The sequence below is a fragment of the Patagioenas fasciata genome, chromosome 6, assembly GCF_037038585.1.
Source record: "Patagioenas fasciata isolate bPatFas1 chromosome 6, bPatFas1.hap1, whole genome shotgun sequence".
In the NCBI taxonomy this organism is placed as follows: Eukaryota; Metazoa; Chordata; class Aves; order Columbiformes; family Columbidae; genus Patagioenas; species Patagioenas fasciata.
This window is the reverse complement of record NC_092525.1, coordinates 30,310,631-30,336,633: the sequence shown is the minus strand read 5'-3', so window position 1 is coordinate 30,336,633 and position 26,003 is coordinate 30,310,631. Positions and strand designations below refer to the sequence as shown.

Sequence of the window (26,003 nt, the reverse complement as noted above, 5' to 3'; positions counted from 1 at the left end):
CCAAATAATGGATTTTAAAGCTGAATCTCTCAGTGGAAAGCTGCAGCCATCGTCCCCATGTCTGCCTTTCCTTGTGGCTCACTCTCATACACGAAAGAGGTTATATAGATTATTAATAGACATTAATAACACTGAGCATTTATTCTTTTTATCAAATACTATGGAATCATCATTACTTCACCATCCAGGGTCTATTCAAACTAAACCCACATGGATTCCATCCACTTCTATGCTTCATGTCAATTAATGGCCACTTTGTCCTCGAGATACAATTTGACCAAATCAAAACAGCCAATGTATTTTGCTAAGGTTCCAACAACTGAAACAAACTCGCTCTTGATTCAGACATTTATAACACTTACAGTTTCCCTATTTGCATTACTTTAACGTGTAAAGGTGTGAGTGCGCCTGCTCAATGTTCTCTCCAGTATGAAGTCAGGGGTTTGTTCTCCCTTGTAAATCAAACATCCTTTCACTGCAATGGGGTTGGGTTTTAACCCAAAACATTCAGTATACTTGACACAGAGCATAATTCCAGGCGCTGTATGCAAATACAAGTTTGTTTTAAGGTTCCACAATATTTACCACTTAAGTAAACTATAGTGGTTTTGATTGCTGAGCATCCGATTCAAGTTTAATTTTCCTGGAAAGTTTTAGCCAACTCACATTAGCTGTTTATCAGAATGCAGACAGGGAAAAGCTTATTTTTCTCCTTATATAATAAAATTCTGGTTCCTTTCTTCACTATACAACTCCAGCATTAGCACGTTTTGATGAAAAGATGTGACATTTGGCAGAGAGTGGCAGATGACTCAGAGAAATGCATTTGCTAACCCGGTGAAAATCATTTTATGGCATAGTAAGCATGATTTAAATGAATCTAAAGCATTTAAAACCATTAGAGCAGGTTAGAACTGTTATTCAGAATTGTTATCTCAATTAGAATAAATCAAAGTAACTCACTTTAGTCACTTTACAGGTTTTTTTAATCAGAATTTTTTTAAGAGGAATATACTGTAGATACCCTTCTCCACCTATTTGCAGAATTCGAATTTGGTCAGACAGTTACTCTAATTCACCTTTATTTGAAATTATCTTTGGACTATGATAAACAATATGTTAAATAAAACAGTTAAAAGACCGAAACTTGAACCTCAAGGTTGAAATTTTAAAAAGGCCTTTGCCCAATCCTATGAAACAAGACAGGTTGCTAAAAAGCATATTCAGTAGTTTCCAAGACAAACACAGGTCATATTTCTTAAGTAAAAAGTGCATCTTTCATCTTCATCACAACACCTTCATCAACAGAAAAAGGTTGAAATACAAAAAAATGGGAAAAATGGAAGGAGTAGTGGGAAAATTTAATCTTTTAGTAACATAAGTTTAGACTTAATAACAAAATCCTTCATATTCTTGAGGTATAATGTCTACTTCCATGGTTAAAAGGCTATAAAAATAAGTCTATTAGTCAGTTTTGCCATTAAATATCCTTCACCAAGGTGATGAGATACCATACTGCTACTGATACAGACATTAGAATCTAGCTGGTGTGTATTTTAGTGTGAAACATATCAGTATATTCTGAATTGTTATCAGATTTTGCTACTGCACAGAAATAAAAATACAGGCGATGAAATCAGCAACATTTAGGAACTGATTGTACTAGTTTCACACTTCCCCACTGGTTTCCACGGATATTTATCTGTAGGCTGGTTTACTTTAATAGAGGGCAGTTGAATATTGAAAGGAGAAAATAATACCTTGCATGGATTTTAATAAAGAATGAAGCAAATTGCATGCTCAGTTATGTTCTTGAACTTGTTAAATTACCTCATCACACAATTAATTTAATTTAATTGCAGTGGATAGCACAGATGTACAGGAAGGTTTTCCCAAAAATGTGAGCTAGTTAGGAAAACTTGTTGATTCATCCTCCACAAATTAAAAGCTAAAGCTGTAATACTGCAAACTTTTAAGTAGGACACTATTGACAAAAGTAGGGCCTAGAGTGTCTCATTAAAGATTTTTCAACCATACATAACAACTATACATTAACATTATCCCAGTCCCAAGAAAGCCCATGGATCTAGGACATTGCAGAGCCCAAACCTCAAAATCTCATGAATCCCTCCACTAGAAAGGACACAGAAATCTCATGAATCCCTCCCCTAGAAAGGACACAGAAACATTCACATATATGTCTTAAAAAAACAAAACACACACATACACACGCTGTAGGGAAGTTTATATAACTAGTCAAAATGTCATCAAGCCATTCAGCATTGGCCTTAGAAATCACACTCTGAAGGCTACAACATCCCCTTCAAACAAGCCTAAAATTTTATAATTGATTATCATAGATTTCAACATGACTTAAAAGAGAAAACAACCTAAAGATGTGTTAAAATAAATACTGATACTAACAAATAGAGTTTGCTTTCTGTTTGTCCTGCTGTCTTAGCTCCCAGAACAATCTCCCTCTGCTGATGCAGCAATGCCATCTGTGCCGGTGATGGTGAGGGGCCCAAGCAGACACCCCAAGGTCACCCAACTGCCTGAGCTGCAGCTCCACAAGAACCACCTTCTCCCTACACTTGGTTAAGACTGATCAGAGCTGTCAATACGCAAGTACAAGAGGGACTCTGAGCCCAAGGGCACAGCAGACCCCTCCGGGCAGCCGTTGCTGGGCTGGGGAGAAGGGAGGCTCTGCACCAGAGCGGGACCCTCAGCACAACCCACCTCCCGCTGCTCTGCTGAGATGACCTGAGGTTAACAGCAGGTCAGCTGGTACAATGCATCTTTTAGGAAAAAAAATATCAAGTTTCCTTTTGCAATTTCTGCTGCAACAGCAGCCAGAATACATCTCCAGAGAGGAACAAATCATGAGAACTGTGGCTGGCACAGGAGTCACAGTACTAAATGATCTAGTATCTAAATCTAGTACACAGCAATTAAAATAATACATTTTCTATTTAGCTTGTGCTACTCCATTTAGAATGATTAACTAGAAACACAGGAGAACCTTTAGATTCAGTAACGTCTATTCAGAAACGTAAGATTTTGAGGGCTTCTTACTCACGCTACAGCAGACAATGTAAACAGATCATGCTTCTTTTTTACTGCAAGCTTACACACTTGTACTTGAGTAACCAGTAATTTTAGTCTATTTTGTGGGACTGACAGTCATACAGCTCATGCCTGTATGTATTGTCACTGCAATCTCAGTATATTTTCACTGAATTTGTGTTCCAAAAACAGAGATGTTTCCTGATTCTAAAGTACTTGAGCAAAGGACATAGATAAAGACATTAATATAATTTTGACCTGTGCAGTAGCAGGTGTAACCTACGCTTGACACTCATCATTTATAATAGTGAGCTTTTACCCCGTTATTCTCTAGACGCAACAGTTGCCGTGGTAACTGCATCCCAGTATACACATTCTACATCACAAATACAAACGGACATTTCATTTTTTTCCATTTGAACAGTTAATTGTCAAAATACACATTTTTTCAGACTGGATTACAAATTACTTTAAGAATAAGCTTAACATAGTTACAAAACTATAGAGAAGGGTAAAAGGAAAAGGCAGGAGGTGTGAGGTGCCATTTTTTTGTTCTACTGTATGCAAGACAAATATTATACAATTAGGGAGTTTTATCTGCAGTACGAACAGATGATCAGTCATTGTTCAGAAGCACAAAGGGGCATACGTCATACCCATATATTTTCCATTTTAAACCACATTCCTGCTTTACTGCAATTTTATCTTTTATCTCAGCTAGCAGTTGTGCCTTTCTATTATTGCTCGCTCTCGTAACACATCAAGTATATCATCCTCAGACTAATTCTAAGGAAAATAAGTCTAAAATGGCTTTATGCACAATGGAGTTTCCAGTAAATAAGCCCCTGTGGGACAAACTATTACATAGTGCATGAGAACTACCATGCAGCTCTCATTAAGACTAACACATGTTGCACGCCTAAATTACACAATTTGCTAAGTTACTCTCATAAGTAAAGCCGTGAACACACTTTGTTTGCAGTAGCTGGGCCAATTTTTTATCAGCAGTAGTACCTTATGATTTTCTTCAGTACTTTCATCTATATTTTTGTAATGGTTGTTACCTGGAAGCACTCATAACACTGTATTTCTTTCAACCATACATACTTACATTGTAAAATCTAACCGAATGAAAGCTAAAAAAAATTATTAACTACAGAAGTGACTGCCTATTATGACTAATTATGAGTACTACAATACATACAAATTGATTGTTAAATAGCAATCATTCTAAAGGTTATTAACAACAAATTTTAACATCTTAGGATACTATAAAATAGTAAGGATAATAAAATTTACTGAAATCTTATTTTTGTTAGAGTGCTATATAGAACTGTATAACAATTTTGTTTTGTTAGAATTCTTGACATTAATATCACTTTGAACAAACTTGAAACATTAGGAGCAAAGCCATTCTGAGCTATTCATCCTCTCTGCAGTTTTCATATCAATCATTGTGCTAGCACTGAGCTTTTTTAATAGATTTCTAAAGATTTTTGAAGAAAAATGGCAGATATTTAGCATTATCTATTAAGCCATAATTCCCCTCTATTAATCATAGCATTAGGGCTATAAGGAGACACAAATCAGGTTTTAACATATATTACTTGCATTTCGTTCCTAAACAGTAATATTTCACTATTGTATTTATCATCTACTTGACAACTGCTTAATCTTTTTTTCTTTTTTTTCTTCTTAAGCAAAAAACCAAAACTTTATTGTACATCAGAAGACTTTACACATAAAGAATAAAGGCCATTAGAAGAAAAGCTAATAAAATTGCCTCTTGACTGATAAAACCCAACTATTGAACATACACAGAGAAAAATACAGTTCAGTATCTCTCTAGCCTCACTCTGTAAATGGGAACTTTGGTCCAAACTGTACTGATTCTAACACTTGTATGTTTAAATCTCCAGAAAATCAAAGTGGATAACGACTTGAATGACAGAGGGGAAAGAAGGTCCAGCAACAGCTAGCAGGGAAGTTTAGCAGGTGCTCCAGAAGCTTTACAAACACATAAAGAAGAGAAGAACTGCAGCAGGTAGCAATGTTTGCTCACCGAATCATGACCCACAGCTATTAAGAAGGGGATGTGAAGTGTACGAGTGACAGCAGAGGAAAAAATTTGCCTTATAGACAAATCATCTGTTCCTTCCAGACTGATTCGCATTCCTCAGGCTTTGTAAAGGCAACTGGAATTTCATCGTATGTTTGTAAATATGATCAGCCAAATGACTCAAAATACAGAAGAGGGACCAGCTCATTAGTTAAGGACTGCACAGAAATGTGCAATCAAACACATGCATATGTCTTTTTTTTTTATACAGCCACAACTTCCGCACTTGTACAGAGACCAAAGTCACAATTTTTACCCAAAGATACTTCAGACAGATCAGACAAGGTGTCAGCTGAGACCATGAGTTTGGTATAAATTCTCCATGTCCTTAAAGGAAGTTAACAAATGAGCAGCAGCCTCTGTCTTTCTTCAGATGGAAATTGAAACATTGAAACTTTATACTCACCAATAATGCACACGCACCTCAATAGAAACTCTTGAGAAGATTTCCTAACATCAAGCAGCAAGTAACAACTTTTGCTTCAGGAGCCAAAATATATACATACCTTTATGAATTAATAAATTTACATGTATGAATGTGTGTGCACCTATATCTATTCTAGACTCCTACATTTACTACTCCTACATTTAGGAGTAGTTACTTTTATACAGTCATAAAATTACATTCAGCTCTTTGAAGGCAACCACGAGGCTGATGTAGCCTCCAGAGAAAATTAGTTGGACACCCCTTATCTAGACAGATGCACATAGACATACACATATTTCAGGTCAACCTGAAACTACTTATTTACTTGTTTTTAGCAAAACAGGACAGTAAAGAGTTTAAATAATCTGAAACGTTTCCTTTGCTGCTGCAAAGCCAGCACAAATGCACATTAAGTCTGCTACAGGTTCTACCCAACACCCAGAACAGTTCCACTTCTCCTTAACATGCAGTTACAGATGCAGGTGCATTTGATCTTTTTCCTTATGCAGTCTAACTGAGTAACATCCACAACTTCACCTGGCTTAGATAAATCTTTCATTATAAAACAAATTGTCTCAACTAATAGTGTTTATAAGAAGTCATTTTGTCCACAAATAATGTTCCTTATGTTCCTGTAAAGTACTGCATTATGGAAAGCATGTCTAAGATTCTGAATGTGCTGTAAGAAAAAGGATAATTATTCTAGCTTCCTATGCCTTTATTTTATTAGTACCATCATTTTTAAAAAACAAGTCATTAACAAAGGAAGGCACTCAGACAATACTCATTGGTACATACAAAGAATTTAAAACACTTGCAAGTCCTACCTACCTCAGTAGCAAACTGCTGCAATCCACCAATATTAATTGGTCCCTCCTCAGTGGCATATAAATTACAGCCACCAACACAGAGATCTGATGTTGGGCACACCATTCCACATGTCAGGCCAAGAGGATTGTCAGAAAGAATCATTTTGGCAGCTCCATAGTAGTTCTGGGAAAAAAAAAAAAAAAAAAAAAAAAAAAAAGAGGGGGTGGGGGGGAGAAATAGGGGAGGAGGGGCGGGGGGGAAAGAATCAAAAAGAGGCACATACCAAGGAAGCAAAAATTCAAGATAAAATACAAAATATATCTTACATGTTATACAGCATTATGTCAAAGACACTGGAAAGAAAGTCAGCAAAACCACTCATCATGCAAAGATAAAGCTTTTATTTTTAGCTTGCAAAATAATCAAAAGCCTCTTCAGTCTGAGGAGGTGGTACAATTTTTATTGGCTTAACAAATTTAAGTTTGAAAACTACTGTGTCTGCACAGTAGTGTGTCTGCACTTTCTCCATTTCCAGGTCAATTGGGCAGTAGCTGAGTGGTAACCCTTGTTGAAGGTCTGACCAGAAAGTGTCAGTTAGATTATCAGTTCCTTCCAGCAAAGGGAATGAAAAGCTGATTTTACACATCCATGCACACCATCTCTGCAGATGTGCTTGTCCTTCAGCCAGATCAGTAGTGCCAACTGCCCCAGACCCAAAATGAGAAGGAGGTTTCCTATGCAGCTACCTGTAGATATTGCACTATTGAATTATCTTCAAACTCTTTTTCCTCAACCACACAGTGATCAGGGCAAACACTCATTTTCCTGTTTCCATAAACAGCAAACCAGTGAACTGATTAAAGAAGTTATGTACAATCCATGGCTTCACAGATTCTCAATATTCAGTGCACATCTTCAGAAAAGGAATAGTTTGTGGATACAGGAAAGCCAGCAAGATTTCTTTCCATAATAAAAATCTATGGAATGGACATTATCAAGCTCCCAGAGCCTTATGCTATGAGAAAACAACCTCTGTTTACTCTGGTTGGTTTTTTAGACTGGATAATTCTCTTAAGAGGGAGCATCAGTAGAAATGCCGGGAGTGAAATGGTCTCATTTAGAGGGAGAGAGCTACTGATGGCAGTTCTGAATTTGCATTACGTCTGCATTAATAAAATTATGGGGTAATTAAAAGCAATCTGTTTACAACCTATCTTTTCTTCTGTATGGTTAATATAAACTTTACGTAATTGTAGACTCTAGTTCTTTCTTCATTTTACTGCTCCTCCCACTGTCCCTAAAAGCCTCACCAAGTAAGTCCACAAAGATGTTTTAATGCTAGAGTTCCCTTTAAGGGCCAGAAGACAATTCAGTGTCCCTTAGAATTAGCACACAGCTGAGGTTCCACAAAAGCTTCTTCAGTGAGGAATCTATGCTGGGATCTCAGTCCAGTTTTCTCCAAACTGCAATAACCGAGAGACTAAAGAACAATATTTCTCCTTCCTCTTCCACTACCTCTTCCATATTCCAATCTTTACTAATAATCATCACTAATATGAAACTGCTTTTTATAACAAATATCTTTACCTCTCTGTCCCAGGACAGTTGACTCAGAACAACCAGAAGATGTAGCAGTCAAATGATGTGAAGTACTTGGTCACAGCAGATGTTATGTAATACCTGTGACTTACTGTTTGTCAAGTAGGCTAGTGTACACATAAGTGCTTATTCAAAGCAAACGCTATGCCACACAGAGCAAGAATCCAGTTATGAATAAAAAGAGCAGTGTCAAGATCTGCCAATATAACCAAAAATGGGCAACAAGACCTTGGTTTGTGAGGTTCAAATTCACTGAAGACATTTTAAAAGAGTGAGCAAAAAATTCTTAAAGTTAAACCAGATGTTTTAGACACGGCTAGAGTTTTCCAAGAGAATGCCAATATTTAAGAAATGTCTTTGCAGATGTAACTGGACCTTTTGCTTATAGATGCTGGTCTACCGCACAGCATGAGCTCCTGTCCAAAACCAAACCCATCTGCAACTTCCTGATATCCACAGGGCTCAGTCCAGCGCTGTGGTCAGGACTTCGGGAGTCCAGCTCTGAGTTCCTTCCTCTCTCTGTCTTTCCATTCTCTTTAATCATTTATCGCACCTTTACTGCATTGATTTCTTTTCTAATGTATCAAACATGGTTAGAAGAATGTTTTCCAATACTTGACAAAAAACTGGCAGGGAAATACAGTAAAGTCTAGTAAGTTACACTAAGTGGTGTTATACAAACTGCATTACAAAACTGTAAATCACCGTGTTACTACAGTAATAAATAAGAGTTTGTAGTATATGTACAGTATCTATAATGTTTAGTTACATGAACACTTTGTGCTCACAACTTTTTTTTAAGCTGAAAACATGTATTAATGATCATTACATTTACCAGTAACATTAGGGGTAGAATATTCATTAAATATTCACATTTTATAAAAAGTATTGATTACTTTTCTTTCACAAAACCAGGCAGTAGTAGGCTGCACACAAAGTAGACATAAGATGCAGACCTGGCAAGTTGGTAACTACACACCACATGTTATATGGGAGAAAGGATCAGAATTAAAGGGAGGACGGCTTCATTAAAATGACAAAGTCACTCCAGGGCATGGAACAATGCAAGCTACCTTAACAGTCTGGAGTAATTTTTTTAGATGCTGAAATAATAAGATGACTCAGTTGGCTAGTTTCTTACAGACGTCACAAAGGAAGAAAGTCTAAAACTGCAATGTTTCCTAATTTTTTAATGAGATAAACGTTTGATCGTGCCTTTGTTCATAGAATCTTTTTTCCTGTGTGCTTCCTTGGAAATAAATTAATCTAACTGGATGGGATGTTTTGTGGTTTCCTACATCAAAATGTCAATAAATACTACATTGCTAACACAAGGAACAAAAACAAGCCTTACACAGACATCAATAATCAGCAGAAACCAGGCAGAGGAGGATCTCCACATGTATCATTTGGAAGCATTATATAATTTGCATGCAAATGAGACTGTTTTTTACTTGAAAAAACCTATTAAAACACATAGGATCAATACTGAGAGACCAGAATAAATTGCATTTACTATCAGGAAATGCTTATAGCATCTTTTCTTTCAATTCAATTCAATAGCTTTTTATATAAATTCATTATGCATCAGGGTGTTTTGATATTGCAGTTCTCTCAAAACAACGAGGAATATGCATTATTATGCTTTGTGTAATAAAAATGAATACACTGAATTCATCAGGATTTTGGGACAGAGTGAATATTTTAAAAGAAAAAAAGAAAAAAGTGATAATATTCTTTTCATCTGGGTTTAGTTTAAAAAAGCGGAAACGTAGCAAAAAATAGGGGAAAATATCACCTCCTTCTATCCTAGTTCATGCTCTGCAATGGCTTGAAAATTTACTCATGATGTATTGGATTAAAATATTTTCACATACTGAAGAGCCTCTATTTAAAGTATGTAGTTATGTAAGTAGCATTTTTCACATTGACACACAGCAGTTCAAATATAACAAGAAACGCCCCCAGTCTGTCAGCCCCCCCCCTCAAATATCTTCCGAAGAATGAACAAAACATAACAGCAACTTATCAAATCATACATATTCTATATTATAATGCCGATGATTTTTAATCAATCCAGAAATCTTTCACATCATTTGACTTGTGTCATCATAACAGGACTGTAATTTCACACAGTGTCACTATCTTCTTACGAAAAAGAACGGAAGAAATATCTTGTACTGTCATTTTGTCCTTTGTAGTCTAGAATGTGAGAGATTCTTTAATTGACATAGTGTCATCGCAAAAGTCTATTCTACATAATTACACTATGGCAACTGAAACCAGCTGTCAGCCATTCCATTACACTAAGTACAAACAGACATCTCAAGAAAAGTCACTGTTTCAAGTGCATCAATTTAACACCATTACTACTTTTTCTTTTAAATGTTTTTTTTTTTTATTTAGTGACCTGAAATATACAAAGATTAACAGAAAAAGCTGAATAAAACAGCACTTTAAAAAAAAACTGTGGCCTCAAAGTAGTACTTAAAGATTAATTGTGATGCATATCTCTATATCATTATTACCAATCATCTAGCAGCTTTCTGACTTCCACAATCCTTCATTGTATTAACAGTATCCCACTTACAGCATTTTACATATGAACTGTGACTCATGATTTTCTACAGCCTTTGCAATGGCATATAGATGTCCTTTGCTAATTTACTCAGAGTTCCTTTGGCACAGAAAAACTATCACTCACTTTCATCCACCTGTCATAATCCTATGTCTCTCACCACCCTTTATTCTTACAATCTTCATTTCATTTTCTCTTAATGATCCCACAGTTTTGGTTCTCTTGCCTTCTTTTGTCTACCCACTTTTCCTTATTTCTCATTTCCAGTATATTTTTTCTTTATTCTCTCAACCTCCCAAACTTCAGATTTACCCTTAACACTTGTATCCATCTCTGTCCTCCAGTTTGTTCCCTCTCCCATTTTTCCCTTGAAAGGGCAAACTTCTCTCTTGAAAAAAAAAAAAAAAACAAAAAAAACAACAAACAACCAACCCACCCCCTCAAACACACACAAAACCAAACCAAAACAAACAAAAACCCACACAGCTTTTCTTTGTTTTCATTTAAACCTAAACATCTCTCTGAAATCCTAAAACTTACTCTTGTGTTCCAGAGTTTTCTCTATACTCTTCCTAGCATTCAATTCTCTCTTCCCCATCTTCCTGCCAGCATTCTGCACAGTACATGGACATGCTTTTATCCAGAGGGCTGCATGTCTCTGTCGGTTTGGGGTTTTTTGTTTGTTTGTTTTCTGGTGGATTTTTTTTTCTTTTCCTTTTAAAATGCTGGCCACCAGAAGGCTTACATCCACCTATAAAGTCTGTTAGAAAACAGTTGATGCATCAGCTCAGACCAGTTTGTCTTTATTATGAAGGGATACGAGAGAAGACGGTTCTTCTAAACAGGAAGAAAACTGTTGAATCAATGTCAGGAGTCACTGTAATAACAGCCAGTAACAGAGAGCTGCACCAAAAAACTGTGATTCTTGAGTATCGATAACACAAAAGATACTTCCACACCCCCAGTTCACTACAGACTCAGCCGTTACAGGCTGAGTCCCTCACTCTTTATGCCTGTGCCATATTAACACACCTTCATATACCCCTGCTTAAACTGCACCAACAGTTGTCTTTAAATGCGTGACTACTCAACCATAAAGGTGTCTGATACCAAAAAGCTCCAAGAGCATCTCACTGAACATTGCAAAGGTGAGCATGTCAGCAGCTGTTGCTTTCTCTTGGGCAGCTCTGGCACACACTTCAGCCTAACAGGAGGAAAAACAGACAGGCTGCAAGTTTTCAGCCTGAGAGCTGCTTCTGGGGAGCTACGGGATTTTCTGCTGCTGTATTTTCTGCTTGATTGTGCCACTCTTAAAGGATGACGGGTGCTGGAGCTCCATTTTTGCAAGTCCTTCTTGCTTTGACACATCAACACAGAGAAAGGAAGACACAAAATCCTGAAATCCCTCCTGGTACTCATTCAGGAGTAGGGTGTGAAGCTTTCTCCTACAGCAGCTGAACACTTATTTTTCTTAGTGTTTTGATTTTGGTTTTTTTTTTTTTGATTGGTTGTTTTTTTTCGTTTGTTTTGTTTTGTCTTTTTTTTTTTGTTAGTTTCTTTTATTCTTTTGAAAGAAAGAAATAACTAAGATGGCACTTGTGCATTATAAAACAAAGCATATACACTTTGCAACATGAATGCTGTAGTTTAAGAGAGGACAGCTGGAAGTCAGAATACTTGTTTGCCATCTACTGATGTTTAGAAACAAAAGTAGTAATGTGTGCATGGTGAATCTGAAGTCTGGTCTCTTAGAGACACAGTTGCAAGCAGTCTGTAAGAACCAAGAAACACTGACTGGGAAGACACAATAGAATAGATTGCACCTTTATAGAGTGGAGTTGTAATCCAGTTTGTATGGAAAAAGAGAAAGGAAGTTGTGGCCTAAACTCTACAGAGTCACAGCAGCTAACACAATACAGTATAAGTGACATCCTTTTTCTCAAAGGGGCTCAAGGCTCATTGAGTCTGGCAATTCAATTACCCTCTCAACCCAGAAACAACCCCTCCTCCCCAGTCCCTCTTCTACTCCTGAGCTCAGGTCTAATGGCAGAACAGCTACATTGTACATGGCCTGTAAATATCTAAAAAGCCTCAGGCTTTAGAGAACAAAAATCCCTGACCTTTTATGATTGCTATAGCAGTTTTCCAACAAAACAAACTACATACAATAGAGTCCTTAAATACCTGACAAAGTAATTCATTTTCAGTATGCTGCTGTCTAAATACCCTGTATTAATAATGAATCATGTTTAAACAAATACCTGCATGCAATACTGCTTACTGCTTACACAGGAATAAGGACAAGGAATTTATTGAACTGAATCTCCTCTAAACAAGTAGAAGGGTAACCTGCTGAACAGAGTTTCTCAAGTGCGTGATGAAGAAAGATTGAGAAGCAGAAGAGGGACTTCAATACACCTAGAAAGTGTACCCTGATTTCCTGGACTTACTGACCTCAAGTACCTGAATGTTCTACACTTCAGCCATCTATTTCATCTAGAAGCTACCAGATATATTTAAAAACTCTTGGAATAAAAACTAAATTTTATTTACACGGTGAAAACAGCAAAAAAGATTTATCATTTTGAAAAGAATTTTCAACAACATGTAAAATATCCTTAATAACGTGAAGTAAATACTTTCACGAAAATAATACAAAAATATTCAGCAGGCAGATTGTTGAATGATAACCAAATGATTATTTCAATAAAAGTATAGGAAAATGCATAACAAAGTGAAAAATAAAGTGGTTCAAATAAAAACTTTCAAAATGATAAGTCAGAAGTTTTAGTTTGGTTTTCAAAAGCACACTGTTCTTGTTTTCTGCCTGCTCTAAAAGTGTATGGTGCACACACCCCAACCACCACAGGAGCAGAATGAAGGAGGGGAGAGGACACTGCAGGAGCAGTCACAGTAGTGGGCTCATACAAACTCTGTCACGGTCACAACTTCAGATGAATCATTTCAACTTTGGGTACCGTTCTCAACTTCCACCTTTTATCTGTTGTTTGCTTGGCAGAAAGCAAGGAGTTTCATAGTCCAGTAGTGTAAAAACAGGAGTACATACCTATACCTAGAAATTAATCTATTAATAAAGGATACCAGAAGAATTTACTATTAAATTTACTGTTACTTTTTTTGAAGAACAGAATTTGGTATAATAGAAGCATTTACTAGCAAAGGTACCAGAAACATTCATCAAAAGGAAAATTCAGCCTATCAGACTGCAGCCATCAGGTCAAGGTTGGCTTCCTTCTATGCACTGTTTTTTTCCCTGAAAAGTTGCTTGGTACATGAATTACGGGAGGCATAGCCATTGACATGGAGGACACAAATACACAGGACTCTCTAGCCTTGTTTCTCAGCCCATGACTTCAGCTATTTGCTAAGCATATCTGGTCATGGGTTTTTCTCACTTGCATTTTTTGTTTGGTTGGTTGGCTTGGTTTTCTGACTGTTTGTTTTTAAAGTCAGCATTAAAGCTGTTGCAGAGAAGCGTTTTCACAACCATGCTGTATTAGATTTCTTCCAATAGGGCAAAGAGAGAAAGCAAAAGGTAAGACTGTAGGTAAACTCACACTTAAAACTACATTTCACAGATGCAGTGCATTAGGCATACAATTTCCTACCCTAACATCTTGGCTAGTAGAAACTGACTACCTGACTTTTTATAGCTTCCTGTTGTGAATGTTTCCTGCTGTCTATGCAATTATCAGGGATCAACATGAGGTAAAAGCAGTTACCAAAACCATTGTGTACCACTTATAAAAACTAGTTGCAGAGTGAATACAGAAGCTATTGACAGATACGGATAGAAAGGCTATAAGTACGTTTCAGTTATCTAAGTTACCTGTTTTTTTCCCTAAACAATGTTAAATATCCTAAGAGAATAGTAGTATACTGCAATTCTTTTCTAAAGCAGGATTTCCTGATAAAACAGCAAGTGATCATGTCACCTGATCAGGGCAAAACCAGAGTTTTACCAAGCACGTGAAGCTTCCAAGATGATTTAAAACATTCAAAACTCTATAGGATTGACTTACCTCACTGACCATCTGACAGGTTAAATATGGCCTTATTCAAACCTGTAAGAATGTACCCATTGGCTTCAGCAGGGCAAAGACATCATACATTTGATGCTATTTCCCAGTATTATTGCAATATATTTGTCAAAATACAACTGTCAAAGCTCTACAGTCACCCTACCTTGATTTTCTCTCCTCTGTAATGGATCACAGAATTCACAATGAATCAGTTGTTAAAATGAGTTACGCTTTCTGCCAGGTCACAAAAGGGCATCATACTTCTGAGGCTATCGAAGCCTAAAAGACCCACCGAATTTCTCATTCCAGGATGCTGCTCGTGTCAGTTCTTCTGACATCTTCTGTTGTAGTCTTCAGTCCATCTTCTCTGGTTCTGTATTCCAAGCTTTTCTGTTTTGATAATCAGGCCCTTTTTCTTTCCTGAACAACACATCACTCTATCCTATGCAAGGCAGCAGCATAACTAAGCCCTAATAAGAAAAGCCCATCCTAGTGAAATACTTCCATAAAATTTGCTCTAAGTTTCCTAAACAAACTACAGCCCAACGATGAGATGGAGACTAGTAGTTTCATTACTGTCTTGTACCTTCTCCATTCAGTTTCCCTGCTTCACGATGCCTGGAAGAGGTAATGGGAGCAATATCCCGCAGGCTACACTATGGTTGCAAACAGATGTCTACATTCACGACAATAAATGCTGCACTGACAGGGTATAGACTGCATAAGAAAATTCTCTATATGCAGATGTTGGGCATAAAACCAATTAATGTAAACCACATCAACACGCAGCTATGTTATAATTGATGCATGTATCTTAATATCTCCTCTTATTCTAATGTTTCTTGTTAAGGTGCAGAATTTACAACACACAGTGTAGTAGAAGCAATGTTGCTGTTAACTCACACACGGCAGTGCTGCTGTTATCAACCTCGCTCCAGCTTTACCTGCATTGGCCCTTTCAGCTGCATCTAACAGTAAGACATGTTAGAGCAGGGGTGTCAAACTCATTTTCACCCGGGGACACATCAGCCTCACAGTTGCCTTCAAAAAGTCAAATGTCATTTTAGGACTGTATAAATGTAACTACTCCTACAGTCCTAAAATGACTTTCAACCCTTTGAAGGCAATCATGAGACTGATGTGGACCTGGGTGAGAATGAGTTTGACACCCCTGTGTTAGAGCATAAAATGCAGCCAAGAAATCTTTGTAGCACCCCCAGTTGGGCTCATACGGACAAATAAATCACAGGGCAGCTAATGATTCCACAGATGGGAAGTTTTAAAAGGTATGAGGCAATCAATATCCAGTCATCTTTAGGATATCCTAGACAGCCTAATTAATCTTGTCATATCAACTTTGCAGTCATCTTTATTTATTTCTATTTCTGACTGTTAAAAGTAATTTATAAACCACAAATCAAAATAATATTTTTAAAATTTTATTATGATTATAGTATAATAGCCTATTAAGAAATGAAAAGGTACAGCACTTTCAAAGAGGGGGTTCAATTTATTCTTGTAGTATTTTATTAATAGTCTAAGTGACTGACTACATTTGCATTAACCAGAGCCTCTTACTATAAAGTACAAGAAAACATTCCTTGAGATGACCACTTTCATATGAAATTTCTACGCAAAGCAAATTTAAAATATAATCACTTCTTAAAAAAAAAAATCTTAATGAAAGAAAAGTTTTGCATCTGTAATACCTCAGGTAGCAGCAAAGTTAAATAATTACATCATAATTTTTTGAATATCGTTATATTTGAAAACCATCAAAACCAAAAACTTTCTAGAAAAAGTGACGTGAAGAAATAGATTTGCGCTACATGCTATCTGTACAGGCACAGATAGGCAGCAAAAATAATTAAAAATCAGATGACTGTTGAACTTTAAAGAATCTGTTGTAAACACTATTTTTTTAAGAGCTTACAAAGATAAACCTTGAAACGTAATCTCACTAATAGAACTGCATGTGACTGCTGTTATCTTCTTCCAGGTACTACTGCAAGCCTGATTTTACCTTGTTTGCAATACTTGTGATGAATGACTTGATGTCCAGATCAGTTGGGCAACTCTTCTGACAAGGGGCATCTGCACACTTCAAGCACCTACAGGAATAAAAACATGTCAAGGAGACTTGGAATACAACTGCTACGAATACCATAAGGTTTTCAAGTTAGCATGGTAGAAGATAAGCCACAAAGAAATAATACAGAGCATTTTAATAAAATTTCTATTTAAAATCACGAAGTCCTGGGTGATCACTATTGACTTGCATTCAAACACTGTTTACGTTCTGCTGACTTCAAAGATATCAGCAGGGTGCAGTTACAAACATATGAACTACACACGTCTAAGTATTAGGAAACAATGTCTAATTACATAGAAGCATTTTTTCCCTGGAATCCAAGATTGCCAAACTTCTGATCGTTTCATTTTTCTTCATGAAAAACATCTGTGCAGTGAATCTGATTTTATTAACGAAGTTCTGGAAGTGTCAATGTGGATTAAATTCTGGATGTTGAACAAACATACAGAAGCAACAGTATTTCCACAGATGAATGAATTACTTTGTACTGTATGTGTCAAAGAATAAGAACAGCTGATAAATTTTCAAGCTACTTTTCTGTGAGTTTCTTGTGATTTGTCTGTGACCTCTGAAAACAATTCAGTAGTTTTACGCATACCACAACTCAAAACCCTAAAACCCTCTTCTTGTCATCCCTAATGGTAAAACCTAACTTCATATTAAAACATACCAAGTAGCAAGGATTTATTGCCTGTTCCTGCATAGCCATCCACCAGTCTGGTGGCTTGCACAAGTCTGCCCTACGGATTAAGCCATCAGGATAGTCTATGCAATTTGCAGTAAGCAAATCTAACAAAAAAAAAAAAAGGTAAAAGTCAGCTGAAGAAATAAAAAGGTTCTCTCTTAAACACAGAGGTATTTTTACACACTTTTGTGTTTACATATCAGTGATTATCATAGGCCAAATGCCATACTACTCATTATCTCAGAATTCATTAAGTTATTGCAGATGCTCTTTCAATATTGTTCTACTAACATACAGAATTTATGCAAATTATGGTTTTAAAATAATCTATGGAAAATGCAACAAAATTTGGTTCTAATGTATTATCTAAGCACGGCTACTTATGTAAGTCCCACAAGGCCACCTTAATTATTGTCACTTAGTGACAGATAATAACACTGTGGATCTGCCTGGGACAGAATATTTTCAAACACAGGAAAGCTGCAAGAGGCCTATGGACCACACACAAAGAAATGAAGAACACAGTAAAAGGAATGAAATGCCTGAAGTACCTGCAGTGCGAAACTGACCTTTGTCAATCCCATGTATTGCTTTTGTTTGGATTTTTTTTGTTTGTGTGTTTGGGGTTTTTGTTTTGGTTTGGGGGGTGTGTGTGTGTGTGTGTGTGTGTGTTTGGGGTTTTTGTGTGTTTTTTTTTCTCAATTAAGGGTGGAATAAGAGACAAGGTAAAGCCAGTTAAGTTAAAGCCTAATTAGTCTTTCACCTTCCTATGCATTATCATCTAGCTGGATATTGCAGACACCATGGCACCAGCAAAATTTGAAGGCTCATGTGGTAGTGGCTGCTTGGATTTTCTCACAGAACTAGTTATGGGGCAAAGGTCCCAGAGGAAATGTTTAAAGGAAAGCAGGTCTCACAGGCTGCAAAAGCTGGAAAATCTGATAAAGCCAAACACAGGTTCAACACCACAGTGGGTTACGGGTTAAAGCAGTCGGGATGTCAGGGGGCTGTGGCAGAAGTGCACCCGCCAGCCCAGCCATGGCAGCTACATGTCCCGCTGCCTTGCACTGGCCACCGACAGGGACACGCTACAAATGCCTTAACAAGTAACAGCAGGTCAGTGGGGACCTCCACGGGTTGATGTGGCCAGAGCATCAAGTCAAGAGGATGCTCTTCGCATTCTAAGCAGACTGAAAGACAGAAAAAAAGGAAATACACTAGAAGAAATACACCACTATGAGGGTTCAGGTGATCATTTTACATGTGTAGGCAGTAAGGAAATAATAGAAGTGGAAAATCATGTGTTTAAAAAAGGCAACAATTCCATTATGACTTTTTGCTCTTCACTTTCCTGAATGTAGTTTCCTATAAAGTACAACAGTTCCATATCCAAGACCGAAAGAATTGCAATTAACATAAAATATATTTCTGTGAATTATATATAGAACAATCTCATGTCAAAACTGACTTGAATGGCACCTAGGAGGATAAGCAGTGTACAGATTACCTGTTGCAGCTAGCAAGCGTCTTTACCAAATTATTTCTCTTTTGATTTTTGAGCTGGTTCACAGATAACAGCTGTTGGAAATGTCAGATACTGGGGGGGGAGTGGATAACACAACCGTGAACATGAGCTTTGGGGAGGAGGGGAGGGTGCCATGAATATGCCAGTTCAGAGTTTCTCTTATAATAATACCATCTTCCGATTCTCCAAGCACTCTGCAGACTAAAGTGCACCAGGCTGCCATTAATCCCACTTATCACCCTGACAGCTCAGTAATTACACTCCCGCTAGAGCTAGGTACTGTAAGCTACTGTAGTCCTAATAAAACATCAAGCACTCTGCAGAATGCGTGCTGGTGAGGTGTTTTATTAAACTTGGGGGGTTGATCATCAAGTGACATTAGTGTTGACCTATTTTTCTATCTGACAATAAATTATCTTTTGACCATATCATAATAGATATTACAGAGTGCATTTACTGTACCAAGAAGCAAAGGTATTGCATTCTAGTGAACCAGGCAAAAAGCATAAATAAAATAGTAGAATCATCCACCAGAAAATTATTACATAAATTGCTGCAAGTGATGGATCCTTTCAAAAATCACAGGCAAAATACTGTGTGCTTAAAGAAATACACGAACAATTACCATGAGCTTCAATTCCACATGCATTCCCCATATGAAGAAACATTAGGTATTATGCTTTTTCTGTAACTGTCCTCCCACCCTACGATAACCCACTTTTCATAAGGTTATTCCATTACTATGGTTTTAGTTCAAAATAAAGTAAACAAGAAACTATAAATTTACAAAAAAATTCTCTAATTCAACTGCTAGCTCCCATCAAATTTAAATGAAGAGCTACACGCTCACTATATTAAGGAAAAAAAAGAAACCACATTTTAAGCGATCTTACTACTCTTGACTGCATAAAAATACAAAGCATTAGACAAAGCTAGACCTATATTATTCTCAGAGTACATATCTCAGCATTTCTTAGGAAAAACCCTTTCAACTATCAGAAATATCAGAAAACACCCTATCATTAATTTTTCCCCTATTTGTTCATGGAACATAATTTCCATTAGAAAAATATAGGCCATGTTTAATCTTAAAAGATGCCATATCCACTTCATATGCATATTGATTTCCATGTAAAAGGCAACACCATAATCTTTGCACTACTAAACCCCCACTTGAGGAACTGAAAGACAAGGAATGATATTTTCCATTTTGGAAGCACTCCGCTGTTGGTTCAACTCAGTCTCATTGTGAAATCATAAATTAAGTTACATATAAAACCCCTAGAAATGCTAAGCAAGTATAGCATATTTATATAAATATTTATGCAAATATTATCATTTGGCATAGCATTGCAGACATGCCTGTGACTATATAATGACAGAAATTCACATTTCCCACACATCTAAGCTCAAAATTTACATCTCTTCCTGAACAGTGTTAAATTATACATATGTATCCCCATTGAGCTTAAAATCTTTTACTTCTTGGTTTTTTTGAGTGTTGCAATGCTGAAGTTATTTATTGTTTAAGGTGAGTATACTTATAAATCTCTTTCAGGCACAAAAGAATGGATGCAAAGGGTACTTATGCAGTAGCCAAACATTATCAGCTATAGGGTTTGCACCTATCAATTTTGCCACTGCAAAATAAGCACCTAAAACCACGTATGCATACACACAAACTCATTCAACCAACCTCTAATAGCATGGGTACTAAAAAACAAACAAACCAACCAAAAAAATATCCCCATAAACTAAACAAAACGAAACCAACCAAACAAAAAAAAACCCCACACTCCAAAACACACAACACATTGTAATAGAAAAGAAAAATGGAATAGCCAAATCAAAGCTTCAAATTTCTGGAACATACACTACCCATTGGGAAAAAAATATGCAAGAAACCAGGAGCTCCACTTCAGAAAAAAATTATATCAGAAACCAGTTTTCTACTCTTGTGTACAGAAGAAAAAGTGAAAAGGAAGGCATAGCCAAGACTGATTTTCAATTAATAATTTTCATTATTTAATTGTTGAAAGATTACCCAGTATTTCATTTTAAAATTAAAATACCTGACCAACATATGGTCTCATTTCTAGATCTAGAACAGCTCCTAACACATTTTTGCTTCTAAGCAAAGAAGAGCAATTTAGTTATATCATTACCTAAAATTGCAGCAAATAATTGTCTATCTAACTGGCTACAATATTAACTGAAGTGCAACCCCATGTATGCCGAAAGGTTGGGGATGAAACAGATAATCTGGAGTAATATTCCACAAACAGATCATCACTGATAACCTATCAAATTTTCATACATCACAAAACAGGCCAAATAACCTTTATCATTGTTGCTGTTGGCAGATGTTTAGAAGCAAATTAAATCCTAATCCATTTATGTGGGTTTCTGCAGGACATAAACATTTATTTTGAAAAAAAAAAGGATTCCAACTCTGCTGTTTGTGGAGGTTTCTAAAACTTTATCCACTACTCAGAGAAATAGCCCAGATACCCACCTAACAGTTTTACACAGGTCTCAGAATGAGGTTCTGTATACACTTCCTGAGGCTTTGGTCAATTAATTTTAAGAGAATGGCAGAGCCAACTCCACTCAACAAACTAGAGGTCAGTTTGCACAAGAGACTCAATTCCGATAACTCCCATGTCAAGGTTCTTCTTTGTCCCAAGCCTCTTGCACCACTCTCTAAACCCTGATTTGGGGGTCCTAAACAGTGGATGAAGAAAGCCACATGTAAAATGAAATAAATCTATAATTTCCAAATAAATCTATATGTTTCAAGTTGAATGCCAATTGCTTTTGATGGCACACATGAAGGGCACCACGAAAGTTTTTCTTGAGGTTAAATCCTTTAACCACTTATGGCCAATCTTGCAGAACTTAGGCTTTCTCCTCTCCCATTCGATTTTGTTGTACTTAGGGTCAAGGACAAACCTAAACAGACATTTGGACATATATACTTTCATTGAAGAGAGATGTCAGAACAAAGATCCCGTAGTGCAATGGAAAGCCATTAGTGAGAAGCTATGGCTGAAAGCTGTAAAAAAAGACTTGCTCCCATTATTTTCTTTATTAAAACAAACAAACAACAACAACACCCAAAACTAACAATCAAGCAAAAAAAATTCTCATGCCCTTTTGCCTTCCTGTTCATTACATTTCACAATGGATAGAAGAAGAAAAAACATTATAAAGCAATGCGGAAATTTTATTGTCAGGTTTAAATATCAAAACACAATAACAGTTGATACAAGGGTTTGATGAGTGTCAAAGACAAATCATAGTTAGAGGAGTATTTGCTTTATTTCAAAGTGTAGGAGCAGAAGGGACTCTTACACGTAAGGCTGAGAACTCTGTTGCCTGTGTGCAATGTAACAATGAAGACAAAATCTTAAATTAGAATCAACTATGAACACAATTTTGGACCACAGGAGAAACACATGTAAATCCCAAGAAAAACCTCTGAACAAAAGAGTCATCAGAAACTGTACAAAAGGCAGTGAACACAGACTACACAAGCAAGCAGGTATCATGGTCCTGAACATGGAATACTAGAGAGAAAAATGCCCATCCTGTTAGCGATGCACAGGAGCTATAAAAAACAAAACATTCAGTATCATGTGAATTGGCAATACTAGTCCACACCTGAAGAAAAAAGGAAAGAATCCCACATCATCAGCGTTGGCCTAGGGAGTCCTATGAGCCTTCTGTAGACTCACAGAAAATGGGATGACTTCTCTGTCAGTAAGTTAAGATGACCAGAGGAAGTAAATTTTAAACAGAGGCCCTCCACAGGATTAGAGATAGATATGACATCGCTGCCGGCCGCTGCAGGAGGTGTGAGGCAGGTATTTTTTATTGAAAAGAAGAAATGCTCAGAGTTGAAAGTTAGTCTTCAGGCACAAAAGCCTCCCACCATAGTGCAGACTAATGGCACTTACAGACAAGGTCATTTTCAGACACTTAAGAGGTAGTGAATCATATGGACATAGACTCCAAATTGTTCCATTCATCAATGACTCATCTTTCTCTTTTCTTCTTTGGCTCTCTACATGACCATAATTCTTCTTTTCTCATCTGCTTCTGAATCCCCCTTGAGTGGAGGAACTCTCCTCTCCCCTTTGCATCTGCTTCCTCATTTCTGTAGTCTTTTCTCCATACATCTAAAACTTCTCCACTGCTCTGTCCTGTAAGTTTTTATCATTCTTCAGCATAACGCCATTTTAATGGGTAATGTTGATAACATTAAAAAAGCATGATCCAAGGTCTGCCAGCACATATTGATGACAGGGGTGTGGGAGAGCGTACACCAGTCACTTTTCAATCCATCTTTGGAATTTTTGCCATCCGACATCCAGCCCCGCAGAACCTTCATTTCTGTAGGTTCCTGCACTAAAACTGTCCTTGCTCAGCGTATACTCAGGATCATGCTATCTTGCACTGTAATCAGATATACGCAAATAGTGGCTACCAGAAGAAAAGTAGATGAGTGGGATTTCCTCTTTAAAGCCTCGCTGAGCGGTGGGAACACGGTCCAGCAGAGCTCTGTGGTCAGCACAGGGGTGGTGCTGGGAGCACCGCCCCACAGGGAGACGCCTGCTCTGAGGCAGCTCATGGAATACTATATTCTGTCTGCTCTTAAATTCCTCCTGTTATTTTACTGGGACACAGAAATTTTCACTTACCATATTGCAATATAGCCTCAAAGACTACTTCACCCACTTCACTTTATATAGCTTGTGCATCATTACTTTAAAAGTATTTCTACAATTTATAATGTTACAGAACAAAACTGCTATATAAATTGAAGTTGATTAAAACCAGAAAGAGCGGTGTGGCTTATAGAATATTGTAGTACAAAGCACATACATCAGCACATGCCAAATCAGAAAAGCTGTAGCACCCTTTTGACACATCAGAAATAAAACCTTCTTTTTATATATATAATGCAAATAATTTCAACCATCCTATGCTTTCTCATAGACTCAATCTGTGAACAAGCAATTCAAATAAATGGTTCACATTTATACTAGCAACTATGTTATACGTAGCTCACACCAAATGAATATTATTACTAAAAATGTATTTATCTTAACATCACCCGTACTAGAATCTGTATGGAATACTTTTCACTAGCTCCTTCACTCCCACACAGACTACCTCTTCCTTCGAGTTTTACTAAGGCGATTTATTTACAGCATCTTTAAATCTATGCTTTGTTTTTTGTAATCAATTTGTTCTATATTATTCTACAACATTCAGAGTTCTTTGACTTCAAAAACAAAGTTATTATGGTAATGTCTCACTAAAAAAAAAATATTGCTGTGGTGCAGGAATAAAATGCTCTCAGTTTATATAAAGGCATGAAGTCCACTGAGTGTCAAAACCTATTTGCTCTTCCTCCTTAGTGGTAGATCTTACATGGGATATGTCAACCATACAGTTCCTGACAAGTACATGCAGACTCATATACCACACAGCTCTCTTATGTCAAACCCATCCACATGCTTTCACCTGCAGCAATTACTCCACATCAGCCTCTATATCTTAAGACACAAAATGAACCTCTGATTCTTCATTCGAATTTTGTTCTTTTCCTTTTCTTGCATTCATTTCCAAGTGACAAAGGTTTCATTTCAGTTTATCAGCATACTGTGTTTTGAAAGGGGAAATTAAAAATAATTTCCTCTTTCTGTTCCATCCCGTGACATGGCACATCAAATGCTGCTTCGATTCTCTTTTCTGACACTACTGATAACATAGACAGAGAGGAAGTCTGACTTTAGCTCTAGATAATGCAGAGACATCAGCTATGAGTCCCAGCAACATCAACCTATTTTCTATCAACAGGAACATGAGGCAATTCTCAAGGAGCACTTACAAGTTTGAGTGCTGCCTGTCACAGAAAACTATCATGGGGAATAAACAGTACTTGATGTGCTTGGGAAACTCCTGATCTTCTCATATTTTCAGTTATTTCTCATCCTTTATATTGTGGCACTTCCCTAATGAACTTTGGTTGGTCCCTTTATTGATATTCTGTCCCAGACTGGGGCAGTATTACTGCACCTCTTCAAGAAGGTTGTATTTAAATTGCTACATTCATTCCCATGAATGACAAGCTAGATATTGGTTTCAATTAGCTTTAAAAATTCAATAAAGTGATTCGTCCACTTGCTTTAAAAGCTGACAGGTGGTCTTAAGATTTGGGTTTGATTTAAAAAACAAAAAATAACTCTCTTACTTTTGCATTATTTCTTTCTAACCTTTTTAAAAAAATCCTCTATGGAAGATTCAGCTGTCTTAGCTTGCTACAAACACTTCCAGCTAGGGTTAAGAAGTTTAAAACAATCCCATAAGAGCTTTGTACAAAACTATAGACTTTACACAGTGTTATATAATACACTGAATATTACCAGATGTGTTTAAACTGAAAAGTCAACAAAAGTGGTACTTGAATTTCTATTTGGAAATATTGTATTAGAATTTAATTATAGGGACTGTAATCGGCCCTCACATCTTATACCTATTCTATGGCCTAACAGCTCCCAACAAGTGCTTGGCTGAGAAGTTACCATTGCCCTCTGAAAAATTATTTTTGTAAACTCCTTCCAGCAGGACTTAATACATAACCGGCCTAAAGATTTGTACAATGAAAGAAAAGGTATTGGGGGATCTGGGTCTTCAAATTTAGTAAATTAAAATAAGAGAAAATCAAGTTGAATTTAGTAAGATACAAAAGATACAAAAGTACGGGGTGCATTTTCAGAAGAAAAAGCTACTTGTCTCGAGTTTAATGTTCAGCTTTATCTTTTTACCCACAGCACTGGCCAAACACATGAAAGCTTAAGGAAAAGCAGGTGCTGCAACTATTAAAGTTTGTACTAAGGAATCTGAGGGTTCCTTTTACCTGTATTAAGAAAATCATTCCATAATCTCGATGACTATCCATTTCTCATACTTCATTCTTACAAAACAAAAAGAGAAATTAAACCAAAAAGCAACAAAAAACCAGAAACCAAACAAAAACACCCTGCACCT

At 36.8% G+C, this 26,003-nt stretch overlaps 1 protein-coding gene across 7 annotated transcripts in view; it reads right to left on the bottom strand.

Moving 5' to 3' along the window:
• DPYD (dihydropyrimidine dehydrogenase) overlaps positions 1-26,003 on the bottom strand; it is a 340,194-nt gene that overhangs the window by 232,602 nt on the left and 81,589 nt on the right. For 6 of the 7 annotated variants that reach the window (XM_065842651.2, XM_071810396.1, XM_071810393.1 and 3 more), the window contains exons 4-5: positions 16,666-16,753; positions 6,444-6,605 (exon numbers count right to left, since the gene is read on the bottom strand). In XM_065842651.2, the coding sequence (XP_065698723.2) occupies positions 6,444-6,605; positions 16,666-16,753 (250 nt within the window). The remainder of the gene's footprint in view (positions 1-6,443; positions 6,606-16,665; positions 16,754-26,003) is intronic. The other variant, XM_071810391.1, reaches the window with a different exon arrangement.